Source organism: Microcebus murinus, chromosome 3 (genome assembly GCF_040939455.1).
Source record: "Microcebus murinus isolate Inina chromosome 3, M.murinus_Inina_mat1.0, whole genome shotgun sequence".
In the NCBI taxonomy this organism is placed as follows: domain Eukaryota; kingdom Metazoa; phylum Chordata; class Mammalia; order Primates; family Cheirogaleidae; genus Microcebus; species Microcebus murinus.
The window spans coordinates 59,752,329-59,776,911 of NC_134106.1; the positions used below are offsets into that span (position 1 = coordinate 59,752,329).

Genomic DNA, 24,583 nt, shown 5'->3' on the forward strand with positions numbered 1-24,583 from the left:
TTATGGGTTAATAATTCTGAAACTGTTTACTATGGCTTAATAAATAAGGAAATGGCTGGTAAACAGTGGGAGATAGGATCTCACTGTTGGGAAGATATAAGCAATAAGGAGAGATTAGAATGATCTCTGTGGTACTAGATTATAGTTAGAGACATCAGTATGAACTCACGTTTTATAAATATATTTGATATGCCTCACAATACAAACACATACACAGAGATGTACAGACACAGAAACAATTATAAATGTCTGTGTATACATGGGGTATCACATAATATTGCATTTAGCTCTGTCTGCTGAGAGCCTAAATGCAATGGCACCTCAGTAACAATGAGCATACTCAGCACCCAGATCTTGACTTTTAGATACCATTTTTCAGTAAAAGGAACCAGGGCTCTATGAAGAACTGGTTAATGCTATGGCTGGGACAGAGAAAGTACAAGCAAGCTTGTAGCATCTTATAGTTCCATAAAGCAAGGAAATGTTCAAAATACAAAAGGATGGGGGTATGTCATAGACACCCCTGAAAGAGCTTCCAATGGCCAAATTCAGAATAATTTAAGCAACAAAATAGGTAAGTGACATAGAATTGGATTATAATCTAAAGTATACAATAAATAGATAAGTCCAAAGGATAGATATATAGATCAATAGAAGAGAATTGAGACTCCAGAAATAAAGCCATACAACTATAATTAATTGAGTTTTAGTATGGATGCCAAGGCCATTCAACAGTGAAAGAAATAGTCTTTTCAACAAATATTCTGAGATAACTCAATATTCAATAATAAAAGAATGAATCTGGACCTCTACTTCATACCTACTGTATACCATATACAAAAAATCAATTCAAAATGGATCTAAGACCTAAACTAAGAGCTAAAAGTATAAAACTGTTAGAGGGAAACAAAGGTATAAATCTTCATGACCTTGAATTATGCAACAGTTTCTCAGATCTTAGCTATCACACCCAAAGCACAAACAATGAAAGAAAAAAATAAATCTGGACCTCATCAAAATGTAAAACCCTTTGCATCAAGGACACTGTTAAAAAGTGAAAAGATGCACAGAATGGGAGAAAATACTTGCAAATCATGTATCTGATAAGGGTCTAGTATCCAGAATATGTAAAGAACTCTCACAGCTCAACAATAAAAAGACAACCCAATTTAAAAGAAGCAAAGAATTGAATAGACATTTCAGCAAAGATGATACACAAATGGCCAATATCCACATGGAAAGATTCTCAGCATCATTAGTCATTAGGAAAATGCAAGTCAAAACTTCAGTGAGATACCTACCACCTTACACCCATTAGGATGACTATTATTTTAAAAACATTTTTAAAAGGACAGAAAACAGTAAGCGTTGGCAAGGATGTGGAGAAATTGGGACTCTCATACATTGCTAGTGGGAATATAAAATAATGCAACCACTTTAGAAAACAGTTTGGCAGTTTCTCAAAAAGTTAAACTTAGTTACCATACAAACCAGCAATTCCTCTTCTAGGTATATACCTAAGAGAACTGAAAACACATGTTCAAATAAAAACTTGTACACCAATCTTCATAGCAACATTATTGATAATAGCCAAAAAGTGGAAACAATGCACAGGTCCACCAATGGATAAATGGATAAAATAAATGTGGTATAGCCACACAATGAAATGTAACATTATTCAGCCACAAAGGATATGAAGTACTGATATATACAACATGGTTGAATCTTGAAAACATTATGATAAGTGACAGAAGCCTGGCAAAAAGGTCACATATTATATGATTCCATTTATATCAAATGTCCAGAATAGGAAAATTCCTAGAGAAAGTAGATTAGGGAGATAAGGAAGAGGGGAATTGTGAATGATTGCTAATAGGTACAGAATTTCTTTTCAGGTTGATGGACAAGTTCTGAAGTTAGATGGTGATGGTTGCACAACATTGTGAATATACTAAAAACTGCTGAATTGTACACTTTGAAATGGTGAATTTTATGTTATCTGAGTTAAATCTCAATTTAAAAATTGTAAAAAGAAGAAATCCTAAAATAAGTGCAAAAATATACACATAAGTTCATATTGATATGAATAAATGATTTAAATAATTAGTTAAATAAATAAATAAATGGAGGTGAAGAGACAAGTTTTTCTTACTGAAGAATTCCAAATAATTTATGGAGATAATCTTTGTAGGAGGTGAAGTTTAGCCTTCCTAGCCCTCCCTGCCCATCTTTGGTGTGGGCTGCCATTAGTGATTTGCTTCTAATAAATAGAGTATGAAAAGGCAAAAGTAGTACTTTCCAGTAAAGAAACCTGGCAAACACTGCCTTAACCAAGTGAAGAAGGTTAACTTCACTAGTGATGTCACGTGGGTATCATATAACCTCTGACATAGGATGAGGAAGGCATCTCACCTTTGGGTTATTCTTTCAAAACACCCATAATTCCAATCTAATCAAGAGAAAAACTTCAGACAAACACAAATTGGGGGACATTCTACAAAATGCCTGTTACTCCTTAAAATGGTTAAGGTCATGAGAAACAAAGAAAGACTGAGAAATTGTCACAGAAGAGAGGAGACTAAAGGACAACTAAATGCAACATGGTATCCTAGATTGGATCCTGGAACAGAAAGAGAACATTATTGGAAAAACTAGTGAAATCCTAATGAAGTCTGAGTTTAGCTAATACTAATGTGCCAATGTTGGTTTTTAAAATTTTCACAAATGTGCATGGTAATATAAGATGTTAATAATAGGGGATACCAAGTGAGAGGTATACGAGAATTCTGTTCCACCTGGCAACTTTCCTGTAGACCTAAAGTTATTCCAAAATAAAACTGTTTACTTAAAAGTAAGTGAAATACTGGGAGAAAATATTTGCTCATATTATAACAAGCAAATATCTAATTCACATCAATAAGATCAATGGGTCAAGGATATTGTGACAGACCCCATCGCTTGACAACATTCATTTCTTCCTGACTTCAGCACTCAGACTGGCTCAAATAGCAGTGCAGATATCTTGATCTCCTGCCCCATCCCAGCCCATTTATCCTTTCATTTATGCATACAGCCAGTTCATTCAACAAAATTTATTGAGCATATTTTATGTGGCAGAAACTCTTCTAGGCACTGAGAATAAAGCTGTGAACAAAACACTCTGTTTACAGCTACAGGAACTTGTGTGTATGAACCATGATTGGTATGAACCAGACATGATGACCTTATTCTCTTTGGTCATGGTTGGTTAGGGGTGGCCATATGACCCAGTTCTGGCCAAAAAGATGTAAGAGGAAGTAATATGGAGAGATAACTTTAAACAGTAATTTACATTTAAATGATTTTGAGAATACTTTATGTAATTTTAGAGAAATAAATCTGTTAACCTAAAGAAAGATAAAAATCATGGGCTTCTAAGGAAGGGATAGATTCACCTTGTGCAGCCCTTTATTGCTTTGCTTTTCCTCCTTCTTCCTGCCTGGAAAGTGAATGTGATGTCTGGAGGTGAAGCAGCTGTACTATGCCTGTGAATGGGTAAGTATGCTAAGGAGGACAGACAGAAAGACAAAAAGAGAGAAAGTGTTTATGTCTCTGTTGCTCAGCTGTTCCAGTACTATATTGCTTATGCTTAAACCTCCAGGATTCTTCTTATGTCAATAAACACAAAACAAAAGCAAAAAATCCCCAGCCCCCCAAATCAGAAAAACTCTATCCTATTCTTTACAGCACTCACAGTCCATTTTGAATTACTTGTAACCGAACATACTTCTAACCGATGAAGATATCAACAGGCAATTTATTGAGAATAACTAAAAGTGGCTAATGAGATACGAAAAGATGATTCAGCCTAACAGAAACTGGCAACTGCAAATTAATATGCCATTTCTTCCCACTCCAGTTTGACAGTCTTATTGAGGGTGTGGGGAAATGGGCACTCTCCTATGTTGTTGGTAAGTGTTTAAATTGGTACAGCCTTTTTGAAAAACTTTGTTCATATGCAAAAAGATATCAAAGATGCTTGCTTCAGTAGGTTTTGTCATAATTAGCAAGTGGAAACAAGTTAAATAATGAGGAAATGGATAAATAAATTAAGGTATAGTCCTGCTATAAAATACTAGGAAGCCACTAAAAAGATTGAGAACTTTATGTAGCATACAAATCTATTTGTAAAAAGCATTTCAACATTTTGGTATATTCATATTTTTCAAAAAATAAATTAGATTTATAGGTAAAGTTAAAAAAAACAACCCTACTTTGTACCCCCAGGGACCTAATATCTTTTCCCTCCCTCTGCAGAGAGAGCTATTATATTGAATCTGGTGTTTATCATTCTCTTGCATGTTTTCAAAGTTTAAATTGTAGTGTTATCTATCATTCTTCAATTTGTGTTTTTTTTTAATTTAACAACTTTTTAAAAGATTTATTCATGTTGACACACATAGCTATAGTTCATTTTAACTGCTACATGGTATTCCATCAGATGAATACATCACAATTTATCTATTCTCCCAATGATGAATATTTAGGTTATTTCTAATTATTCATCATTATAAACAGTGCTATAATGAACATTTATGTACTTGTCTCCTTGTGCATGTGTGGGCAGATTTCTTTAGGCAGTGTCCTTAGAAGTGGAATTGCCAGGTGTTAAGAGTATGTACATGTTTAACTTTACTAGATACAGGTCCGTGATACATTGTTCAAAACCCTTGGGGCCAGATGTGTTTCCAAATAATATATTTTTTTTGGATTTTAGAATGGCAATATAGTATATGTGCCATATATAACACTCTCAGTAGGGCTTGGGAAGTAGACCATAATCAAATATATTACTTTTTATTGTGGAAAAAGTATAAATATCCACATTAAGTGGGATAAATGAAGACAATAAATAACTTCCCATGGGGGGGTTGCCATCAAATGAGTGAAGAAAAGACTTTCAGTTTTCAGAGCTTTTTGGATTTCTGAATTGCTGATAGGGATTTGGATCTGCACCACCAAATTGCTGTCTAAAGTAGTTGTATAAATTTATCTTCCCACCATTATGAGATCCTGTTTCTCCATATCCTCACCAATAGTTGGTAGTATCAGACTTTAAGATTTTTGTGAATCGGATGGGTGTGTACATATTACTTCTATAATTAAAACAAAAAAAAAATCATAGAACATGAGAGATGCCATTTTTAACAACAGTGAAAACATAAAACATGAGTATAATACATAAGAGATGTGAAGAATCCAAATGCAGAAAATGTTAAACTGTCTAAGGAATACAAATATGATGAATAAAGGGACAGAGATTTTTTATCACTGCATAGGCAGGATTTGTGTTACAATGATGTCCTTTACCTATAAATTATTATATAAATTCAATACAATTCCAACCAAAAGCATACTAGAACTTTGGAAACCTGAAAAAAATTATAAAATTACCCTGGAAGAATAAATATCCAAATATCTGGGAATATCTTGAAAGAGAAAACTATGATGGAGGAATGGGCTACTAGATAATAAAATAGATTACAAAGATACGGTGAAACAATGTGGTAATGGCTTAGAATCAGAATGATTATAGAACAATAAAGTCCAGAAATAGACTCAAGGATAAATGGGAATTAAATATACAATAGAGATGAAATTTAAAAATGAATCAATAATGTTGTGAGATGACTGGTTAGCCATTTGGAAAAAACAAAAAAGCAGGATTCCTGTCACATTCTTCACCTCAAAGTAAATTTCACATTGATAAATGATTCATGTATTAAATATGATGTATCTGAAGAAAACATGGTCTGATATTATTGTAATTTTGAAGTGGGGAAATCTAAACATCATAAAGTCTGATAAATTGACATTTCCTGGGTGAAAAACTGCCAGGCTGGCAAAAATCACCATATGGTGAATATTGTGGCTGTCACCACAAGATGAGGCTCTCCCTCATCTTCCCCATCATGTAGCTACTACACAGTTTGTGGATTGGTAGTCACACCTTCTTACTCTAAATTCCAGGGGTGAGACTTGATTGTTTTAACCTATAGGGTAATCTTGTTGCTCTTGCCACAGTGATTGGTTCAGATAACCCTCGTCAAAGCAGTAAACTCATGACATGCTCCTGATCTACAAGAATGACAAATCATCCCATTTAGGGCTCTAACTATTGGAGGTTTATGGGATAAAAAGTTCCTTGCTCTTCTAAGAGGGCCACTGGAAATCAGTTCCTGCACAGTGTAACATGGGGATGTGAAATCTAGAAAAAGTAGCCATTTACCCAGCATGAAGGAAGTGAGATTTAGGATGGCCTTTTCACCATAAAAGGCAGAGTAGAGGGAAGGAAGGAAAACAGGACTTTGACATTTGTTAGTCATTGAGTCATATTAACCCTGAATTACCTTTAGATTTTCAGTCAATAAATCTCCTTTTCTGAGTTGGGTTTTTTGTTATGTGCAAAATAGAGTTCTAACTGATAAGAACCAATGAACAAACTCAAAAGAGAAACTGGGAAAAATATTTGCAAGGCAAATGACAGATAGTTAAAATCACTAACACAAAGGGCTATGAATCAATATGAAAAAGAAAACTTTTTTTTTTAAAAGGCAAATATCTGATAGCCAGCTCATACAGAGGAAATACAAATCAGCAACAAACAATATAAATATATGCTTAAGCTTACTATAAATTAAAGGAATATAAATTAGAACAAAAGCAAATCATCTTTTGCTTATAAGATGGCAAGAATGAAAAAGTAGTAGTATTACTTAGTGCTGGGGATATATACAGAAACAAACTCTTTCATATCCTATTGGAGAGTGTAAATTGATCATTTTCAAAAGAGTAATTACACGATTTCTATTAACATTTATAATATTTATAGTTTTTAACCAATCGATTCTACTCCCCAAATTTTATACCATAGAAATACCTAAGAAATGCCTAAGTATGCAGAGATATATATTAATATCTTGCAATATTGTTTATAATAGAGGAATACTGGAAACATTCCAGATATCCATCAATTCAGAATTGGTTAAATAAACTTAAGGTACATCCATGCAATGGAAATACTTTGTTGGCTTTGTACAGGATGAAGAAATTCTGTATGTTGTCAACGAAAGACATTTATGATACATTAAGTGAAGAGTAAAATTGTAATATAATAAATGTACAATGACTATACTTTTTGTGAGAGTCAGTATACGCAGGCTAGAATCTGAAAGAATATCATCACGCTGTTAACAGTGATTATATGTGGGAGATGGCATTAGGGTTCAGTGGGGAAAGCCCCACTTCTGTCAGATACCAACATACACACACATGCACATACACACACATATTTTTCACCACCACAGGACCACATCCTGCCCATCAGGAGTTTAACTGCTAGTGTGGTTTCTCCCCTGACTCTTAAATTGTTTTCAACCTGTTCCCTACTCTGTCACATGACAAGGGTGGGATGGTACATGTTTGTAGAGAATTTTAAAACCATAATAAAATAGACTAAAAGTTGGCTTGCTTTTTTATTATCCACCATATGTTGACAATTCTAAACAATGCCAGGACAAAATATTCCTCCCAGCAGGAGTACCGGTCTCCCGGCCCCTCCCTTGGTACCTGACTGTCCCTACTGTAAGTGCGATTCATTTGGTTGTGAGTGCCCTGTGTGCCATTTGCTGGGCTAGGCGCTGCATGGGATTCAGACTGGAGTAGGCCCTCGTTCCTGCCTTCGAATGCGAAGCAGCAGAAACAGCAGACAAGTCCACAGTCAACTAGAAATCACGCCTCTCTGGGACTCAACTTCCTGCCTGCAGACCCCACCGCCTCCCCATGTCAGCCTCTCCTCCAGCTGCCCCTGGAAGGGCCCCATCCTCACCCCTCTTACCTTGTTGCCCTCATGCTGCCCTGCACCCGAGGCCTTGCTGTTTTTCCCCACCCCAGCAAAAAAAAAAAAAAAAAAAAAAGAGAGAGCCGCTTTTTGATTTACTGATCTTACTTTCTCCCATACCCATCTTTGCCTCTCTTCCTCTCCAGTGTCCAGATCACCACTTAACCCCCACTTTGCTCCTGAGAGTGTTACCTGAAAACCCACTCCCTAAAACCACGGAAACATATTTGGGGGAAAAAGTGAAAAGGTTGCTCAGAACTGGCTGTCTGAAAAGCTTTGGGCTGGTGCAGTCCTAGGCCCCTTTCGAAGCGCCCACAGAAGTGGGGTTTCCCCAGCAGGCGTCTCTAGAGAAGGGGCTCAGCAGAGAGGGCAGGGCCTTTCTCTATCAGCTTTAAAAATAAGCACCCCATGGAATAGAAAGAAAGAAAAGCCATCTACCCAGCATAACCTGAGCCTTGTAACAGAGAGGGGAGTGTGTGAGGAGAACAAGAGGGAGATCCAATTAATTACCCTTACAAGCAAAGGTAAAAGTTGAAGATTACGAGACCCATTTACAGGAGGAAATAGACCCATCATTGAGCCTAGAGAATGGGAGGATTGTTTAGGGCCAGAAAAGCGTCTCAATGTTCAGATTCCATTCCTTTTCTGGAGCTTTGGAGAGAGGAAGGTCATAGCTTGGGCTTGGAAGGTACACTTGCAGTGGGTTCAGACCGGGAGGAGGGGGCTGTTGTCTTGGGTTCAATTCTTGGCCCTGAGCCTGCCCCCACCCTGAGGGAACAGGAGCTTCGTCCTCCCTGGGCTGACTGAGGAAGGGGTGCCCCTGTGAGAGAGGCCCATCCATTACCATCACAACGGCTGTTGTCAGACCCCACAAAGCAGCTGGGGCCCCAAATGCAGGGTAACCCTAACCCCACCAGCGATGAAACAGATAGAGGGGTAGCTCTCCCACACAATGCCCTGGCCCTCACTGCTCTCTCCTCCTCCTCTTTGCACTTCCTCAAGAGCCTTTGTCTTCTGGTCCCTTGGGCCCCAAGCCTCTCTCATTCCCGGCAAACGCTGCCCATTAAACTCAAAATGAGGCCTCTGGGGAAAGGGCTTGGCCCTTCTCTCACAGCCTCCTCTTATCTCAGGCAGCGATTCCCCACCCTCATCTGCCTGGTGAGCAGATAAGCAGCCCAGCTGTGAGAAAGGGGCGAGCTGGTGACTGCTTCACATCCTTCCCTGGGTTTTTGTTTTGTTTTTCTTTGTTTTCCAGCCTCAGAGCACCCCACAAGGGTTGCTGGTCCCGCTCTGGATAAGGTCTTAGGCCAGAAGTTGTGACAGTCAGTGCTCACAGGCTGTGGGAAGTGCTGTGGGGTGAGTCAGCTTCAGCTGGGCTATGAAAGCCCAAGCCTCTGTACTGGACCCTCATTTGTCATCTCCCTAACCAGCGGGAAGCCTCTGCATTCTCAGAAGCGCAGAGTCCTCCTATCCCCTGGGGATCCCATCTGGTGTGGGGAGAGAAAGCTAGGAGCAGTGGCTTCACCATCTAGGTGTGACCTGGGCATCAGGTAGGGCATCCTGGAAAAGGAGGGTAGCAGAGCAGCGGGTCTTAAAGATCTGCCAGGGCTGTATGAGGCAGGGGGAGGAGGTAAATGCTCAGAGCTTCTGGCTTTCCCTCACAGGGAGATCTACATTACCAAAAGGATTTGGTTATTATTCCGTATTTTAGACATGAATCTTAGACATTGATGAAATCCACAAACCTCCTTTCTAGACAAAATAAGTGGATGCAAGCCTGTGTATGCACGTATGCATGCACATACACACACATGCACACAGGCTTCAAGTATTCTTGGACCCCTGGTTAAGAACTCCTGAGCTCTAGAAGAAGGATAAGTTTCAGCACCAAAGGGAGAGCAGAGAAGGTTCCAGGGCGTGTTGAGAGGCAGATTCCACCTGCAGGACTGGCTGTACCGTGAGCCAAGCAGCCGGCTGATCTGCAAGGCTTGCCCGTTTCATGCACAGGTGATTGAGGGGCATCTCTACCACCCACATGGCACTGGGCTTGTGGACAGGACACAAGGAGGAAGAGAAGCTCTGGACACTTTTGTCCAGGCTCAGCCATGAGGTATGTTGTGGAACTGGAAGGAAGAAAGGAAAAGGTCTCGAACGGTGCACGTGCTATGGCTCAGCACTAGCTAGGCATTCTGACCTTCCATGGCTCGTTCATGCTTCACAACCACCCTGTGCGTTAGGGACTACCATTCTGCTTTCATGGATGAGGATTATGAGATTTAGGGAGTTAGTTAAGTAATTGTTCAAGGTCATCTAGCTAGTAAGTAGCACTACAGGGATCAAAGCCTAGGTTTCTCGGCCATCAAAGCCCCATTGCGATAGTCAGAGCTATTACTGAAGAAATTCTTTCTAGCCTATTCCTACAGCTTCTGTGCCAGCCCAGGGGCAAGCGGGCTGGGTGTTGCCACACTGTCATTTCTGGTCTTATCCACCATGGTTCCAGATGTGCTCAGGAGGTTCTTCATTATCCTCCCTGCACATACCAGGTTCACGCCAACTTTGCACTCTGTGGTCTGTACCTAAAATATTCCCATGGCTTAACAAAGTTTGAATTTAATTTCTTCAAGGCCCAGCTAATTACCATCCTTTGCTGTTTTCCCTGACCAGACCCTTCCCTACACCAGACCAAGATGACTGTTCCTCTCCTGCAGAGTCTAACATAGGGTCATCTCTTCCTCTCCCCTAGCCTGGCCTCGTTCTGGATAATCCCACATCACCGCATCTTGACTGGGAGTCTTTCCATGTTAGGGCTGGTGTTCAAAACACATTGGGCCCCAAAGTGCCTAGTCCAGTACTCTGTATAAATCAGGCATTCAAGTTATTTCTCTTGATGATGCCCAGGATGATGATGACAATGCCAGTGTTGGCTATATAGACAGGAAAACCTAACCCAGTGGTTAGGGACATTTCCAAGGCCACAGTATAGCTCCTTGTCTTGTGTGGCAAGCCTGCTTTCTCCTCCCCACCAGGCTCTGGCCTGCTCTAGTCCTCAGTCCAGCTGAGTAGGGATGCAATGTCTGAAATCCAGTTCACCAACCACAGCTGCACTGTGCAAAAGGGACAGAACAAAAAACCCATGAGACAACATTGTGGCTTTTGAAACAGGTATGTAGGCTCTCTTGTTTAATAGCAGTTAAAAGAGGAAAATGTACAAGAGGAATAAACATGCTTTTTCCACAGAGGAGCTTTCCCCTAACCATGCAGCCCATCTGCATCTGTAGCTTTACTAGTAAGTTTCAGAGAAAAAAGTTCCCTTTAGAGTTAAAAATGGATTTTACTAAATTTTCCTTATAAATGTGTAACTATCTGTGCAAAATAAAAAGGCCATTTTCAACACATTAGTGAAAAGTAATTGCGAATGCAGGCAAAAATAAAAACAACAAAAAAAAAACCAAAACACAAACAAAAAGAGAGGCAATTGAAGTAGTCAGTAGAAGAGTCCCGGGTGAAGGGAGACTAAGGTATGTGTGTGGAGATTTCTGCAGCAGGCCCCAGGGAGTGTGCTCAGAAGCCTGATGAGGAAGGTCATGGCTAATGCCAATCCTGGGGGATAAAAGGCCCTGGGTCTGGGACTTGCTAAGCAAGCACTTGTCAAATACACAGTAAAGCTAGACTGACTTTGAGGACTAGGAGGCCTGGTATTGCAATGAGAACACTGGGCAACATGCCCTGGAAGTTGTACATTCCCTTTGCCAACAGGGACTCTCTGCTGGTTCCAATTTCCAGGTCCTGTTCTTCCTTACCCCCAGCAGCTTCATTTATAGTCTGCTCAAAGAGATTTTCCTATGAATGTTACAACAACATAACTGCTTATATTACTATTAAAACTCACTAGGGTCCCAAACCAGACTGCTCCTTCAGGAACACAGACCTGGTTTTCCCAAGAACTCGGCCAAACAAAGGTTCATACAGACCAGAGGCAGGTAGGCTTCCAGCCGCCCACGTTCTTGCCCTCTTATTGAGGCCCTGCAGGGTCCTTACTTCTACATCTCTGGCATCTGGGACCAGTCCTGAGGAGTCTGAGGGGCATGGGCACACATGCTTTGCGTGAGTCCTCTCAAGGGCCCAGCTATAGGCCTATAGACACTTCTCTAATTCAAAAACTTTGACATTGCTGGTCCCTATTTTTGCCTTCCCCAGCCCACCAAAAGTATATCTCCACATACAACTCAGTAGCTGCATGTCGTTTTTGTTAGGGAAGAGTGAAAACAGACTAAGAGGGAAGAGGAGATACACCAGAGGGTCCATCCTATGAGTCTTGAGCTTGAATAAGCTTTTTCTTTCATGAGATTTCCATGTTGAAAGTGCAGAGTAACCCCTATTCCTCTATCCTGTTTACCTTTCCTTCCATAGCGTAGTTCTTCCAGGGTAGAGGCCTGAGACCAGCCCAACAATGATGACCCTCTAAAAAGACAAACACTGTGGTCTGCTTACACTTCTCTCCATTCCCACTTGGAAGTCTCAGCACTCAAAGCTAAATAGATCTTTCTGCAAACTGGGTACTAGTGAAGGACAGTGTTTTGGGTCCTTCTCAAGCAACAGGACTTCAGATTAGTGTAACCATTACTCATTCTTCAACAAAGACCAGGGCTTGATGTCACCTTGGCCCCTGCCTTCCCTTGGCTTATCAAATTCTGGGAAGCAGGTCTCACCCATAGCCTGGTCTCTCCAGCTTTGAGGAAGGCTGTATGCCTGTATGCTCTTTCTTTTCCCTGTGGTTCTCAAGGTGTGTTAGATATGGTAAGGGTAGGGGTGGGGAATAAAAAAGGAAGTACTGCCCTTCCCAGGAGCAACTCAGTAGCTGACAAAGGTAGTGAAGAGTTCTGTTTGATGAGCCTCTCCTCTCACTAATCCAAGCTGGAAATGCCTGTATGGCTTATTTGTCATTGTTTGGCGATGCACAATTATACTCTTGCCAGTAGCCAAAATAGCATCTGCTGCCTACTGCTCTATCCTGCCTCAGAAAAATTAGCAGTGAAAGCCTTGGGTCAGTCTAGGCTAAAGAAACTGCCATTCTTGGGGGACTAGAGGGAAGCTGCCATCTTGCCACAGGCCATGCTTGTTCAACAGCCAATGAGAATCAGTGGATGAACCTCCAGAACTGTGTGCTGGTCTTTAGTGTACTAAAAAGTAATGTTTGCCAGGCCCTTTCTTTGCATCAGGAAGAATCAGCTTCATCTATGTGGTGAAAGGGGCACTCAAGAGTGAACAGGACATGCTTTATTGTCCTTTCACTTACTCACCCTATCTCCTAGTGCCAAGCACCACTGTTTGTTCCTAAGCCCTAGACCTAAGCTTTAGAGCCATGGATAAAAAGTGGCTCATCACACTAGGATTGACGATGCCACCATCTCTAGGATAATATGGATCATGTGATAATAACTTCTCCTGAGTCCCAGCCTAGCAATATCTCATGTGCTTGCTTATTCCTGTGCCTCTTTTACTATAGGGAAATGTTATATGAATACTGTACAGGGGTTAATAAAAAAATACATATGCTCTTTTGAAGAAGAATACACAAATGCAGCGTCAACCAGGGCTGGATCCCAGACTAGGGGGCTGTAGCAGGCAGCTTCTGTGGGTCTGGGGACAGCCTTCATGAGTGGTGGCTGCTGGTGAGTCCTCGGAGCTGCTTGGCCACAGCGTCAATCAGTTTCTGCTTGTCTCGCTCATTTTTCCGAAACTGTGCAAACATGTTGTTCTTGCGGCTAGTATCCTTCATCCTAAACAGAGAGGGAAAGAAAGAGAGCAGAGTGTTTGAGAAGACAATGGTGGAAGGAGATTTGCAGGAGGTAGGATGGCACAATGCATATTAACCCCGCCCCAGAGAGATGAGAGCCCAGAGTATTTCCACTGTCAAGCACGGACTCACCTACTACCCTCCCAACCTCAGTTACTTTTGGAAAATAGTCAAGAGCCAACTTTGGAGGGGCAAGCCTTCTTAACCCTCATGCCCACCCTACCTAATTCATTCCCTTCTCTCCGCAGGTATGTACCTGTTGCAGGTGTCTGGTGTATGCTACAGCCCTGCTGATCAATAGGCTCTTACAGAATTTTAGGATCTACTTACTACCTCATGAACCTACTAAATCCTGCCGGGACTGTAGAGATCGTATTTGAAAGGTAAAGCAGGAAAAATGCTCTTAACTAGCAATTCCAAGAGAACATGAATGACTGAAAGTCACTGTGTATTTCTAAACCTCACTCTATCTGCTTACTCTGGCCCATCCCTAACAAACTAAGGGCTTGACTGATGTCTTGTCTCAGGTTAAGGGCTGGTAGGCAGTGTGGTGGCTAAGAGGGTATGGTGCTAAGGAAAGCAGATATCAAAAGGCTGGGCCATCTTCTCACTTGATAAACCAAGGCTTTATGCAAAAGAAGCCCGAGTTCTCAACGGCTGTCTATATCCTCAGACCTTTGACCTTTGGGTCATGCAAAGATGGAATATTCCTAGAGCACCAACCGTGGGCAGTTCTGTCCAGTGGTTCTGTCAGATGGAGAGCCCTAACTAGAAAGCATACACAAAAAAGTCAAGGCTAGGTGGAGATTGTCAAGAACCACCAAGTGTGACTAAGCCATTATGACAGAATCCAGGAACCTGTTATTCCCTGCAGAGGGCCTACAACCCCGGACATCTGTTGGTGACCTTTAACTCTGGCCTTAGCCTCTGCACAGCAGACCCAGAGCCCACAGCTAGTTTTAATGTTAGAGAATTGAGAACAGTGCCCAGACCAATATCTCCCTGGAATAGGGGTGGGCCAGTCTTCACCACCATGGCCCAGGGATGGACTAGCGCTCTGACTTCACCGCTCCATAGGCTGCTGGAGATGGGCTAGAAGAGTGGAGGGGAAGGAACTGGGCACTGGGTTATAAATCACCCCCAGGTGCTTCCCAGGGGCCTTCACCAAACCTGGACCTTTTGGTTTTTTTCCTATGGGTGCCGTTTCACAGAGGAACAGATTAGAGGCCAGTGAGTTAATAGGCTAGAGATCCCACAAGGGCATTTATATCTGTATATATGATATAAATACATGAAGTGTGTGAGTGTGTGTGTGTATGTGCCTAATTCCATAAGGGCATTATACATGGCAAGGAGGTTCTGATGAGCACCACAGCTGTATGGCTGTGGCTGACAGTGACAGCCACAAACTAATTAGGGCTTCTCTCTCTGATCTAAGCTCAAGGGCCTTTAGGCTGGATTACTCATCCAGCAAACTCATAACACTGAATATAAGGTATAACCACCCACATGTGGAGGCCTGTGGTTGTAGGGAAGGAAGGAAGAAAGGTGACTGGGCTTGTTGAAAAGAAAGCACAGGGTCCTCAATGTTCTGATAATTTCTGTATTTGGTCCCTTAAATAGTAATTGCACAATTATGTTTGTGGAACTGGCCTGGTTTCAGATACCCCAGAGAAGGATTCCCTTTCTTCTGCTGGGTATACTATAGATCTAAACAACAACAATACAACACAAACAAACAAAAAGTTAAGAAAGAAGAAATGAAGAAGATCACTTTCTATATTCACGGGACATTCAGTTTAATGTCCTATGTGATCACTAATTTCATGACTCCTCAAAGCAGCTGAGGGAAGGCAGCCAGCTGGCTTTCAGCTCCCACAGGGAGGCTTCTGGAATACCTAGGAGAAAGGGAAGAAGAGGGTAGTCTCTGGACCCCAGAGACTAGGATTTCTTGGCCTTTAATGCCTGGAGTTGGAATTAGGCACTATAAAGATAAGCTCAAGTCCTCCAAGGGCTGATGGTGGCTTGCTGGTTTGTACTTAGGAGTGCTCCAAGCCAAGAGAGTCCTCCCATCTCTCATCCCATTCTGTAAGCCCAAGATCCTGTTCTACTTCAGCTATGGCCACCCCTCAATGACACAGGGGCCTCTTCTGTTTCCTGAATGTTTTCAGCAGGTTTCTAAGTCTAACCCTGCTAAGAAAGGCCAGGTTCAAAAGGGAGAGACTGTTAAGCTCTGATGGTACCACTAGCTGTGGGGAAAGCAGGAATGGGACAGGTAAAGGGATTGATTCCTATGAGGCCGGGAGATGTGCATTTTAGTGATCCGGGTGGCCTTTGTCCTACTGTGCTTGGAAGGAGGCTTTTAAACTCTTCTGATTGCTACGGATATGCACATAGCTTTATTATTGGCTAGGCCTCCAAACTGGTAGAGAGAAGCTGATTATTTAAACCTATTGTTGATCTCCAGGAAGTGGATGAACCATTACTTCCTGGATCTAGAGATTCTCAGGAACAGAGGAGTAAAGGACTGCTGGGAGAAGTAACTGACTAAAGGGAATCCCACAGCTCATATGGACACATGATCATTCAAGCACCCACTCAAAGGTCAAAATGTTGTCCCCTTTAAGCTGGGCACTGAGAACTCTGGGATTAGGCCTTGCCTCTAATAAAGAGTCTTTATGGGAGATGTGGATTCCAGATCTTAAAGCCACGGGCCTCACCACCGGGAAGTAGGGGAGACTGCTGAGTAGCTCCCTTTTGTCAGGGCTGAATTTCAGGCCTTGTACTACCAAGAGTGTGCCAGAAGTTGAGCAGGAACAATCCTTTACCTGGTGCTATGGGGAAAAAATCCCTGCCACCACTCCCAGCCCCAAAGGAATTGGTAAGCCATGGGTCACTGTAAGGACCAAGGATAGAGAAGGCAGCCAGCCAGTTGGCAGCAGGCTGGTTTAGTAGATTAGTATGTCACGGTGGAGACAACTCACAGGCTAGGGATTTTAGTGTCGGCATTAGTATCAATGAAGAAACCAGAAGGACTTGCCTCACAGTGATGGAAAAGGCCCAAGGGAATAACATACTTACTCTCTAGATATCCTAGGGAGGAAGGTCAGTGGGAGAGAACCATGGGAAACAAAGTTAAAATGGAAACATCAATCCTTGAAATGGTCAGGAGAAAACTGTACTTTTTTTTTTGAGACAGAGTCTCACTCTGTTGCCTGGGCTAGAGTGCCGGGGCGTCAGCCTAGCTCACAGTAACCTCAAACTCCTGGGCTCAGGTGATCCTCCTGCCTCAGCCTCCAGAGTAGCTAGGACTACAGGCATGCGCCACCATGCCCGGCTAATTTTTTCTATATATTTTTAGTTGGCCAATTAATTTTTTTCTATTTTTAGTAGAGACGGGGTCTCACTCTTGCTCAGGCTGGTTTCGAACTCCTGACCTTGAGTGATCCACCTGCCTTGGCTTCCCAGAGTGCTGGAATTACAGATGTGAGCCACCTAGGAAACTGTACTTTTTATAGTCTCTTGACTCCAAACACATACCCCTGGCATCCTGTTCTTGCCTACCCTCCCTCTGTTCATCTTCTCTCCCACTATCATATTACACAGTAAGAGGGATATACCCTAGCCTCTTTCTGCTTAAGACTCCACTCTGACCTCCTAGACCAGGCATCCTCAAACTACGGCCCGTGGGCCACATGCCGCCAGCCTAGGACATTTATCCAGCCTGCTGGGTGTTTTTGCCGCAGCTGCCTGTCCTGCTTAGCAGCCGACTCATCCTGGGCCCACAGTGTGCACTCTCCAACGGTCTGAGGGACAGTGAACTGGCCCCCTGTTTAAAAAGTTTGAGGACCCCTGTCCTAGATTCTGAGCCTTGCCTTCATGGGAGTTAAGACATGCTTGACTGGCCATATGTGTAGACTTTTTATACTGCCCACATGTAGGGCACTCTTCTAAGCAGCTGGCGATTAACTAGTTTTTCTGATTGCAAGAGAAAGCTACCCTTTTACATGGGTCTTATTTGTTGTCTGCCAGCTCTCACCTAGATTAGCAAAAGCCTTAGCCAGGCTGCAATGCATGGCAGGCAGTTCTCAGCTTCTAGGTGACATATTGGTTAGCCCTGAGATGTTCTAGAATTGGCTAATCCAATTTCAGTGGTAGCGCCTCTGCTTTAGAGAGACTACAGCTCTATGGCAGGGCAACCTTTGCCAGCTAGTGACTGCTTAAGGCAAGAATTAGACACTTTCTCCAATACAGCTTTATTGGGGTAGTCAGCACAATAAAGTTCAATTTGGCAGGGACAGGAGTTTGGGGCAGGTAAAGGTTTCAATAATTCCCAGAGCTTCCCTGCTATGAACCAGAGAAGCCACCTGTTCTGGGAGGCTGTTCTATCTGACATCATACCCCAGATGACTGGGGCCAGCCTCACTCTGTTCACCAGACTGGCCTACCCCCAAACTAAGCCATCTTCCTTTCTTCTCTGGCCATCTTCTAGTTAAAGACACTTTATCCCATCAAGCTACAAGACAATGTCGGAGTTCACTTCTGACCTGTAATTGGCCTAGCTTGTTAGGGGCTCAGGAATTAAGAGTCTATAAGAGGAAGACTGGCCTGCCAAGTCCAATCATTGAGACAGCTAATAGCACCTAAGGCAATTTCAAGAACAAGGCTGTCTTCCAAGGTACTGGCAGTGGCAAAATTACCTTCCATGCCAACCCCCAACCTCCATCTCCCCACCTTCCAACACAGACCACTGGGCTGGGTACTCACTTCTCGAGCAGAGTCAGAGCTGTCTTTGGGTTTACCCGGAGGTACTTGCAGTTGGGCTGACCATAGTCAGCAAGGTAGGTTGACCAATCCCACTGGATGAAAAGATCCAAAAGCTGTAAAATATTCAAAGCACCACCACAGGGATTAATCAGAAAGATAAGACAAACCAATATTATAGAAACCTCACCATCCTTCACTATCAGTTAATATATTTGATAAATAAAAATAAAAATGTAATAAGAGAAAGAATGGCTACAGACTGTAATTCAACTAAGAAAACAAATGAGTAAACATTAGAAGAAGGCAGAATCATCTCTGCCATAAGTGGCATGGTAATGTTGCTAAGATTGCATGCCAGCAATTAGCTCTTGGAGAGAAACTAACTCTGTAAAGAGAGAAACTAGCTCTGTAAAGAAACTAACACTGGACTGAATCAAAACACAAGGTTATCAAAATAATAACTCACTTGTTCATTTAATAAATACTTATTCTATGCCTTTCACATGGCAAGCACCATTCTAGGAGCTCAGTATCCAACAATGAATAAACAAAGGTAGATACAGTGTAGTGCCACATATGTAACTGTTTGAACTTTGAGGTTAAAAGTTCCAGGTTCAAGTACCAGTTCCGTGAGTTGCTGCATTGACTTTGCCCAGGTGACTCAGTTAATACAGACATACACACATACATGCCTACATACAAATAGGACACACAGAAACATTGAACCGAGGCATAAATGGGTCATGAAGCATTCATAAGAAGTAGTATGTGTTACACCTATGCAGACACAGGCTGAACAGATAGAAACCAGGGCCATGGTAGATCAGGGCTGAAAAATAGGTTTAGTCCATGATTGATGATACAGAGTCTGGAATTGGGGGTATGAATGTTAAAGAGAAGTGCCAAGAATTGGATGTTTGAGAAAAGAAAGAGTTTTCTGAGTGTAAGCTGAGTTCTGACATGAGAGGAGATTTTTATCTTGGAGAAACCAAATCATTTTTGTCAAAGGCTTTCCTTCCCTTCCAGTTTTAGGCTCAGGCACCACTCTAACAAATATTCATAAACTGTAAAGTAAAACAAATAAACAAAATCACTGCATTTCAAAGGTGAGGTGGTTAGCTCCCCTCTATAAGCTTCTAAAGGGAACACAGTCCCAGACTCACATCACTGCATAGAAGGGGGGGTCCTCATATAAATACTTTTTTATTTAAAACATTCCCTATTTCTCCCTTTCCAAGAGATAACTGCTGGTGGAGACAAGTAGATGGCTGTCTCTCTGTGAAGAACAAAGGCTGAGAGGCTAAGAGTGGCCGTCAAATCCATTGCCAGAGCCCAGGCTCCAGGCACACCTTCCTCCTGTGTCTGTTTTCACTGCGCAGTTGGGCAAATAGGCAGTGTGGCCCTTGCCCTGGTTGGCCAAGGCTCCACTTCCATCCGTTCTCTTAGAATAGCTGTTATGAACTTCCTCAAGCAAGATGGGAATTGGCTGAAGTCCCAAACCTAAAACCGAGAAAAGCCCCTATACCCTCAGCCAAGAAAGGGATGTTAAAGATGAGAGACAGAGGGAGGGAGAGAGACAGACATGCTGGTTGGTCTGGGCCAGTGTGGTCCCAAAGGGCCTTCTTAGGCCTCCTTTAGGTCATGCCTATTTTTGTTGGCAAGTAAAAAGGCTTCCACCACTTGCTTCTGCTGACCCAAGTCATCACAGAATTCTCCTTTAGAAGTTAATTTTCCCTGACTTTCTACTCTAACTTTGATATTTCTGTCCTATCGTGTCCAAAGACCACTCAAGATAGCTCCTCTTTACTTGCTCCTAGAGATCGTCACTTGGAGTACCCAACGTTTCCAGAATTCTTCCAGTACTATGCTTTACAGGTTTGATTATGCTTTTACCTCAAATACCATGGCAAAAACTATGAAAAAGGATAGCAATTTCTCAATTAAATTTTTTTTCATAAATTAAAAAAAAAACACTTGGAGTCTTTTACTGTTTGCCTACTGGGGAGCTAATAAAGGAAAAGTGAATGAATATCAAAAAGTCTAATTGGAAAAACCAGAAAACCTGCATTTCTTAAAGCTATTTTAGATACTACTTTTCAGATATGGACATACACATACATGTAATACGACCACCTTATCTTTCTATAAAATTCCTAAATTCTGTGATGGAATTAATAGTATCAGTGTTTTCTGATTTATTGCTAAGAATGCCATGTCTTTCTGGTTAACGACACCTGGGTAAATCACTAATAAACAGTGGAAGGAAGTTCATGGCTTAGCTCTAAGGGTTTCCTTTTTTATCTTCTTGCCAAAGTCTCTCAATGCCAGTGCTGAGCCTAAAAGCTCTGGAATGACAAGCTACCTAATTTATTCCATTTTAAGCATAGAAACGATGTAACTCTCTTAAGTTCAACCACTATGAGCCTATAGATTACACTCTGGGTTTGTGTCACTTGACAGTATTTTAGAGTAGCCTAACTCTACGTCTGTGGCCTCCTGTGAGATGAACATAGAGCAGAATCTGAGGGTACTTAACTAAGTGAGCTGCCTAGAGGCACAGTTCTACTGGATTCTACATAACAGTGTTAGAATAAGAGGCCAAGAAAACCAGCAGGCCTGTTTGTCCATACAGTACTTTGATTTCCAGACCGTGGCATTCAAAGATCAATCAGGCCCTTCTAGCCTGGTTCTCCATATACAACTACCTTGTTGGATCACAGTAAATTCTCTACGAAGGAGTAGAACCCTTAGTCATCGTTAATGATCCCTAATGATTGCTTTTAACCTTCCATTTGGAAATAATTTCAAACTTATCAGAAAGTTGAAAGAATAAACATAGTACAAAGATTACCATATACCTTACACCTAGTTCCATCCATTATTAATATGAGTACTTTACCCCACATGCTCCCTCATTTGCATTCTCTCTTTTTCTTTTTACATACACATGCACATGCACACTATTTCTTTTCTGAGTCTCTTGAAAGTAAACTGCATATATCATGGCACTTTATCCCCAAATTCTCTGGTGTTCTAAGAATTAGAGACATTTTCTTACATAATCACAGCAATTTTCCACTTTAGTTAATTTAATATTGATACTATTCATATTCTAATTTTGTAAATTGACCCAAAAATGTCCTCTATAGCCCCCCCTTCTTTTTGGTCCACTATATGATATAGTTTCAGATCAGGAATTACATTTTGTTGTCATGTCCCTTTAGTCTCCTTTAATCTTTAATATTTCCACAGCCTTTTTTCTCATATGATAGTGACATTTGTAAAGAATATAGTTCCCCTGACTTCTTTTTTCCCTGAGTTTGGTTTTGTCTGATGCTTTCTTATAAGATTCAAGACATACATTCCAGGCTGGCCGTGGTGGCTCACACCTGTAATCCTAGCACTCTGGGAGGCCGAGGCCGTCAGATTGCTCAAGGTCAGGAGTTCAAAACCAGCCTCAGCGAGACCCCGTCTCTACTAAAAATAGAAAGGAATTAATTGATCAACTAAAAATATATATACAAAAAATTAGCCAGGCATGGTGGCACATGCCTGTAGTCCTAGCTACTCGGGAGGCTGAGGTAGTAGGATTGCTTGAGCCCAGGAGTTTGAGGTTGCTGTGAGCTAGGCTGATGCCCACAGCACTCACTCTAGCCTGGTCAACAAAATGAGACTCTTGTCTCAAAAAAAAAAAAAAAAAGATACATTCCTGACCAGAATATTATTACATATAAGTGATGCTGTGTCCTCAGTGTATCATCTCAGGCATACAATGTTCATTTGCTTCTCACTGGTGAAACTAATTTTGATCACTTGGTCAACATATTGTTTGATTTCCCCACTGTCTTGTTATTATGTTTTCCTTGCAACTAGTAAGCAATTTGAGAGACAATTTAAGACCATGCAAATATATTCCGCCTGATTAAAATTTCCTTATATTTAATATCCAGTGAGGATTCTTGCCTCAGTCTTTAATATGATGATCCCAAACTGATGACATACCAAAACCATCCTTCCCTCCATATTTATCAATTGTTACTCATTCTACTGTAAGCAAGTGCTCTCCCTTCTCCCCTATTAATATATTTATCTATTTATTACTGGTATGGGCTTATTGGTTCTCATTTTTTTAATTGCTTACATTCATACTATGCCTGTTGTTTTGCTGTTCAAATTGTCCCAGATTTGGCAAGGAACTCATTTACATTGGCTCTCCTGTGTATTTTCGACTTGCCCTATCCTTTGTTGGACATTTCCTTACTTTCTGGCCCTACAAGATGTTCCAAGTTCATTTTGTACCTTTCCCTGCCCCAATCCTGGAATCAATCACTTCTCTAACGTGCTCTGGTTCCTTTTATTAGAGAATGGCATTTAGAAACCAAGATCTGAGCACTTAACATGCTCATTTCTACCGGGGTATTATTGTATCCAGGCCCTCTCAGTGGGCAGAACTAAGGAAAATATGCATGTAGACTAACTCACACATATATCTATATTTGTTTCTGTATCTATTTGTGTATAAATATTAAAATCATGAGTTCATACTGACGTCTTCAATTCCAATCCAGCACTACTAGCCTCTTCCCTCTTTCCTTATTTATCACTTCTTTCTCTGGCAGTGAGAAACCTGGTTGTCATTATCTATGATGTATTCAACTTATTTGTTTAACCCTAATATACAGTGGTCTCAGAATTTCTAACCCATACCCTGGTAATAAACAAATTTACTTACTAGAGTATATTGTTTGTACATAGTTGTTTTTGTTTCTCAAGTTACTTAGGTTAGTTCTTTTCTTCTTCATCCCTTTCAGTGTGGTTATATTATTTTGTAATTCAATTAGGTTCATTTTTCCACTGCTTGTGTTCCATTTTGGATACTCCCTCATTCTGGCTGACTTTAATTATTAATTTTTGGGTATGTGCAACAATACTATAGCTCTGAGAGTCAAAGCTGTACAAAAAAGTATGCTCAGAGAAGTATCATTCCCTCCTCACCCCAAGTAACCTGTTCCCCTTCTTCTGACTGCTTTCTACATCGTTCCCATCCATACCTTGTAGGTAACTAGCCTAGTTTCTGGTTTATAGTTCTTTTATTTCTTTTGCACAAATGAGCAGATACATGTGTATTTTCTTATATCTTCCTCTTTCTCACTTGAAGGGTAGCATACTATAGCTACTCTTTTGTACTTTTTAAAAATATAACAATGTGTCCTATAACTCATGCCCTAGAAGCTCACTCCTCATTATTGATCACATTCTTGATTTATTCATACAAATGCAATTTTTGTAAAATAGATATGAGAAGTCATTTCAAGGGACAGACCAGACATTACATTTTGGATCATTTAAATGTTAAACTGGTGGAACAAGAAAGTGTTAGCTATTTGCTGAATAGAACATACTGATAAATATTATGGCTAATTCAATCAAAAGCAAGTCAACTCATTATTAATGATGCTTTGATCTCAAACATAGAGTTATTTCTTTACAGTATTTATCAGAACAAGGGAACTAAACTAGTATAATTGTTGATGTAATACCTTATAAACTACATAAGTGAACTAAAATTGTTATTCATTTATTTATTTATTTTTGTTGTTGTTTATTCAGGATATTATGGGGGTACAAACATTTTGGTTACATGTAATGCATTTGTCCCTCCCAAGCCAGTGCTACAAGTGTGTCCCTCCCCCATACAGTGCATTCCTCTTCCATTAGTTGTGGGTTTATTCCCCCACTCACCCCCAACTGGCACCCAATGAGTATTACTACCATGTGAACACCTTGGTTTTGGTCAGTTAGTACCAATTTGATGGCAAGTACATGTGGTACATGTTTTTCCATCCTTGTGAATGTGATTACTGGTTATTATACAAATATGTGTACAAGTCAGAGAGGATATGACAAGGGAAGATATTTTGAATCAGGTTATACTAAACAAGCTACTATGACAGAATACTTTTTTTTTTTTGCTTCCTGTATGACATTTATCTATGTGACTTTTAACTAGGGCTTTGACAAAGTTCAAAAGCTGCCTCTGCTATACTTCTTTGTTACTTCAGAACATTCCTATGGTTTAATAGGACTAAAATTATTATATAATTCTGATTTCATTGTGAGAGGGAGTGGAGTGGGGAGGA

At 41.1% G+C, this 24,583-nt stretch overlaps 1 protein-coding gene across 2 annotated transcripts in view; it reads right to left on the reverse strand.

Moving 5' to 3' along the window:
• Window positions 1-2,134: 2,134 nt before the first annotated feature.
• EXOC6B (exocyst complex component 6B) overlaps window positions 2,135-24,583 on the reverse strand; it is a 563,942-nt gene continuing 541,493 nt past the window's right edge. For both annotated transcript variants that reach the window (XM_012750057.2, XM_012750059.2), the window contains 2 exons: window positions 18,444-18,556; window positions 2,135-13,659 (listed from right to left, as the gene is read on the reverse strand). In XM_012750057.2, the coding sequence (XP_012605511.1) occupies window positions 13,533-13,659; window positions 18,444-18,556 (240 nt within the window). In that variant the 3' untranslated portion in view covers window positions 2,135-13,532. The remainder of the gene's footprint in view (window positions 13,660-18,443; window positions 18,557-24,583) is intronic.